Below are 4,971 nucleotides of genomic sequence, written 5' to 3'. Positions count from 1 at the left end.
ATCGTGTCCCTGTCTCCAGGGGGACTGTCCCCGTCACTACTGATTGTCTGGTAAATGCGGTAAATGTAAATGTAAACATTAAACACCGGTGAGAAGCCAGGTGGAGGTTTGCATGCTGCTCTTTTATTCATCATGTGACTCTGACAGAGAAGATTAATAAGAGCAGATGGTGGCTGGCCTCTTCAGCTGCTGATGTGGGACCTGAAGCGAGACGCCAGGCGCTCCGTCCGCTGGAGGTAGAGGAGGGGCTGGGTGAAGGCAGTGAGGCCCATGATGAAGAAAGACGCCGCTTTGACCAGCCGGACCTTGGTGTTGACCATGTTACTCTGGACACCAGACAGAATGACCACAGGTACATATGTCACAAACATGGACATGAGTATGACAAGGATGATCTTGAAAGCCTTCATCTTGGCCTGGTTGGCCCTCTCTCGCTCCTGTCCGCCATCACCCGGGCCGCGCCGCTTCAAGGCCTTCAGGATGGCCAGGCAGCAGAGGATCTTCACCAGGAAGATGGGCAGACTGACGTACCAAATCAGCGTGTGGGCCGCCAGCATGGAGAACAGGCAGAAAGCCAGGGTCACCAGCCAGCCCACGGTGGTGATCACCAGCCGGTACTTCAGGGGGCGGATCCTCAGGAAGGTGAGGGGGTGGAGCACCGCCAGGTAGCGCTCTACACACACACAGCACTGGAAGAGCGGGCGGCCCACGATGATGAAGCCGGTACAGAAGTACGCCGCTTTCGAAGGGAACGGGAAAGAGGTCAAGGGGTAAAACACGGAGCCGGCGCAGGCCAGGATCTCGACCACGCCCGCATTCAGAGCAAACCACTCAGAGGAGCGGTCACTTCCTGCTCCGGTCACCATCAGCCACATCACGTAGCTGTTCATCGGCAGGCCGATCAGGAGCTGGATGGCCGCCGAGACCGAGACCAGAACCTGCACATCGTAGAGGTCACTGTTCTCACGGTGGTGACGACCGGTGACATTCGCTTCAGTCACATTCATCTCCTCTCACTCAGCTGAACCCACACACACACACACCTTCTCCATCACGTTCCTGTAAACGAATACGACCAATCAGTGTCTGGCCTGAACATCTAGTAACATCTGTTTAAAAGAACAATCTTGGAGATCCCACCGTGACTGGATTCAGCAGATGTTCCTCGTGTTCCTCCTCGCTCCAAATGAGCCTACATCTCGGTTCATGGCCTGACATGCAAACCGCCACTGGCAGCATCTATTAATCCTGCATCAGAACACACCTCCTGACCTCATCTGAAAGAAAGAAGGTGAAGTGAAGCACTGCAGCACACGGTGACACGGTGACACGTGTCCTCTGTATTTAACCGTCCCCCTTGGTGAGCAGTGGACACCATGACAGGCGTCCAGCACCTCAGCGGATCGGAATTCGAACCGGCAACCTTCCTTAACCACTAGGCCACCACCGCACCAGCTCCTAAATAAAGTAAAGATAATAAAGTGAAGTGATTGTCACATGTGATACACAGCAGCACAGCACACGGTGCACACAGTGAAATTTGTCCTCTGCATTTAACCATCACCCTGAGTGAGCAGTGGGCAGCCATGACAAGCGCCCGGGGAGCAGTGTGTGGGGACGGTGCTTTGCTCAGTGACACCTCAGTGGCAACTTGGCGGCTCGGGATTCAAACCAGCAACCTTCTGATTACGGGGCCGCTTCCTTAACCGCCAGGCCACCACTGCCCCTGTGAAAGTGCACCGCTCCCAGAGGCACTGCAATACTGGGTCGATGCGTGGAGCCGCTTAATATGTAGTCCCCCGCTGGGGGACGTATCAGATATTAAACGGATAAGAACAGATACTACACTTGATCTTAGCCAAAAGGCCGAGAAGCGATCCTGTCTTCCACAAGGTTCCTGTTCTCAGACCTTCTTCTGGAACAATCACTGCAGAGTTCATTTCCACTGAGCATTTCATTTTTATGTCGATGCATTAAAACGGGTTGAATTTCATGAAAGGTTGAGAGACGTCTGAAGATTCAGCTCAGACTAGATAATGAAGGTGTGTATAAAGACATAAATAGTCTTAAAAGTTATTTACACTAAAGATATAACACATTGATAAAATGTAAATTAGTCCGTGTCCAGTGTTAATGTTCTGGCCCTCAAACATACACAAATACACAAGTTCATCTTTAAACAAGATATACACTGACTACTGATATACTACTTTACATTTTATATATAAGGAATGGACTTTAGACCAGGGGAAATCTATGCTTTATTTTGATGAGTCCAAATTTGAGATCTTTGGTTCCAACCGCCATGTCTTTGTCGTAAGATGTAAGACATGCCATCCCATCCCATCCGGTTTGAATTTAGTTGGACAATCATTAATTTTCCAACAGGACAATGACCCCAAACACCTCCAGGCTGTGTAAGGGCTATTTGACCAAGAAGGAGAGTGATGGAGAGCCACAGCAGATGACCTGGCCTCCACAGTCACTGGACCTGAACCCAATCGAGGTGGTTTGGGGTGAGTTCCTTCAAGACTGTTGGAGAAGCATTTCAGGTGACGACCTCTTGAAGCTCATCGAGAGAATGCCAAGAGTGTGCAAAGCAGTAATCAGAGCAAGAAACTTGAAACTTTTTTTGTTAAGTACAGAACTCCACATGTGTTCATTCATAGTTTTGATGCCTTCAGTGAGAATCTACCAACGTAAATGGTCATGAAAATAAAGAGAACACATTGAATGAGAAGGTATCCAAACTTTTGGCCTGTACTGTGTATGTGTTTGTAATGTGTGTGTGTGTATAAAAAAAAAAGTGAAGTGATTGTCACTTGTGATACACAGCAGCACAGCACACGGTGCACACAGTGAAATTTGTCCTCTGCATTTATCCCATCACCCTGAGTGAGCAGTGGGCAGCCATGACAGGCGCCCGGGGAGCAGTGTGTGGGGACGGTGCTTTGCTCAGTGGCACCTCAGTGGCACCTTGGCGGATCGGGATTCGAACCGGCAACCTTACGGGGCCGCTTCCTTAACCGCTATCCACCACTGTCCCATATGTGTGTAATGTGTGTGTGTATGTATGTGTAAATACTGTATATGTGTGTGTATAATGTGTGTTTGTATATGTGTGTAATGTGTGTGTGTGTAATGTGTATATGTGTGAGTGTGTATGTGTGTAATGTGTATATGTGTGTATGTGTGTGTGTAATGTGTATGTGTGTAATGTGTATATGTGTGAGTGTGTGTGTGTGTGTGTGTGTATAATGTGTATATGTGTGAGTGTGTGTAATGTGTATATGTGTGAGTGTGTGTGTGTAATGTGTGTGTGTATGTGTGTGTGTAATGTGTATGTGTGTGAGTGTGTGTGTGTGTAATGTGTGTGTGTGTATGTATGTGTAAATACTGTATATGTGTGTGTATAATGTGTGTTTGTATATGTGTGTAATGTGTGTGTGTGTGTGTGTGTGTATGTGTAAATACTGTATATGTGTGTGTATAATGTGTGTTTGTATATGTGTGTAATGTGTGTGTGTGTATGTATGTGTAAATACTGTATATGTGTGTGTATAATGTGTGTTTGTATATGTGTGTAATGTGTGTGTGTGTATGTATGTGTAAATACTTTATATGTGTGTGTATAATGTGTGTGTGTGTGTGTAATGTGTGTGTGTATGTATGTGTAAATACTGTATATGTGTGTGTATAATGTGTGTTTGTATATGTGTGTAATGTGTGTGTGTGTGTATGTATGTGTAAATACTGTATATGTGTGTGTATAATGTGTGTTTGTATATGTGTGTAATGTGTGTGTGTGTGTGTGTATGTATGTGTAAATACTGTATATGTGTGTGTATAATGTGTGTTTGTATATGTGTGTAATGTGTGTGTGTGTGTGTGTGTGTATGTATGTGTAAATACTGTATATGTGTGTGTATAATGTGTGTTTGTATATGTGTGTGTGTGTGTGTGTGTGTGTGTGTATGCATGTGTAAATACTGTATATGTGTGTGTATAATGTGTGTTTGTATATGTGTGTAATGTGTGTGTGTGTATGTATGTGTTAATACTGTATATGTGTGTGTGTAATGTGTATGTGTGTGTGTGTGTGTAATGTGTGTGTGTGTATGTATGTGTAAATACTGTATATGTGTGTGTATAATGTGTGTTTGTATATGTGTGTAATGTGTGTGTGTGTATGTATGTGTAAATACTGTATATGTGTGTGTATAATGTGTGTTTGTATATGTGTGTAATGTGTGTGTGTGTGTGTGTGTGTGTGTAAATACTGTATATGTGTGTGTGTAATGTGTATGTGTGTGTGTGTGTGTAATGTGTGTGTGTGTATGTATGTGTAAATACTGTATATGTGTGTGTATAATGGGTGTTTGTATATGTGTGTAATGTGTGTGTGTGTATGTATGTGTAAATACTGTATATGTGTGTGTAAATGTGTGTTTGTATATGTGTGTAATGTGTGTGTGTGTGTGTGTGTGTGTGTGTGTGTGTATGAGTGATATTGAACCCCCACCTCTCTCTCTGGCCCCTGCTCTCCTCTGATAAGCGCCAGTTCTGCGCCTGTCTGTCTGCAGAGGGAGGAGCCGGACAGCAGCCGCCCTCCGCCGGGGAACAGCGCAGTAATGACGGGTCCGCTACGGCGCTGATGTACGTGTGGACAGCGACACAGCGCTGACTGTGTCATGAGGTCCGATATTCGATAAAGACAGAAGAGGCGGCAGAATTTCACGGTGAGCGCGGCCTGCCGCCAGATTCGAGCCGGACCGCGGGCAGCCTCGCCCGGGCCTCGGCGCCCTTCTGGCGGCCCCTTTCACGGGGGCAGCAGCCGGACACAGGAGGCTGCGGGTGCGAGCTCCCCTGCTCCGGGGCGTTAGCGGAAATGCTATCTGTAGCGCTAGCATCGCCGTTTACCTCAGCGCAGCAGTTAGCGGTAATGCTACCTTTAGCCGTAGCGTCGGTGTT

The 4,971-nt window shown here is 46.7% G+C and overlaps 2 protein-coding genes and 1 pseudogene across 2 annotated transcripts in view; 1 reads left to right on the top strand and 2 right to left on the bottom strand.

Annotated features, from left to right (window-relative positions):
- Nucleotides 1-101: 101 nt before the first annotated feature.
- Nucleotides 102-1,370, bottom strand: LOC114774365 (G-protein coupled receptor 4-like). The gene is made up of 2 exons (XM_028966283.1): nt 1,141-1,370; nt 102-1,059 (listed from the first exon to the last, which is right to left on the bottom strand). The coding sequence occupies exon 2, from the start codon at nt 1,005-1,007 to the stop codon at nt 183-185; it is 825 nt and encodes a 274-aa protein (XP_028822116.1). The 5' UTR covers nt 1,008-1,059; nt 1,141-1,370; the 3' UTR covers nt 102-182.
- A 359-nt stretch (nt 1,371-1,729) lies between these two features.
- On the bottom strand, nt 1,730-1,878 carry LOC114774368 (uncharacterized; annotated as a pseudogene).
- A 2,667-nt stretch (nt 1,879-4,545) lies between these two features.
- Nucleotides 4,546-4,971, top strand: part of herc1 (HECT and RLD domain containing E3 ubiquitin protein ligase family member 1) — a 44,424-nt gene continuing 43,998 nt past the window's right edge. Inside the window, exon 1 of the mRNA XM_028966280.1 lies at nt 4,546-4,739. The gene's annotated coding sequence lies outside the window, so the exon portion shown is untranslated. The remainder of the gene's footprint in view (nt 4,740-4,971) is intronic.

This window comes from Denticeps clupeoides, unplaced genomic scaffold (genome assembly GCF_900700375.1).
Source record: "Denticeps clupeoides unplaced genomic scaffold, fDenClu1.1, whole genome shotgun sequence".
NCBI lineage: Eukaryota > Metazoa > Chordata > Actinopteri > Clupeiformes > Denticipitidae > Denticeps > Denticeps clupeoides.
Note: the sequence above shows the minus strand (reverse complement) of the source record. Positions and strands in the feature narration are given on the sequence as shown.

Bases quoted from the DNA above. Each gene is read 5' to 3' on its own strand.
- LOC114774365 (XM_028966283.1), bottom strand. From the start codon at position 1,007: ATGAATGTGACTGAAGCGAATGTCACCGGTCGTCACCACCGTGAGAAC.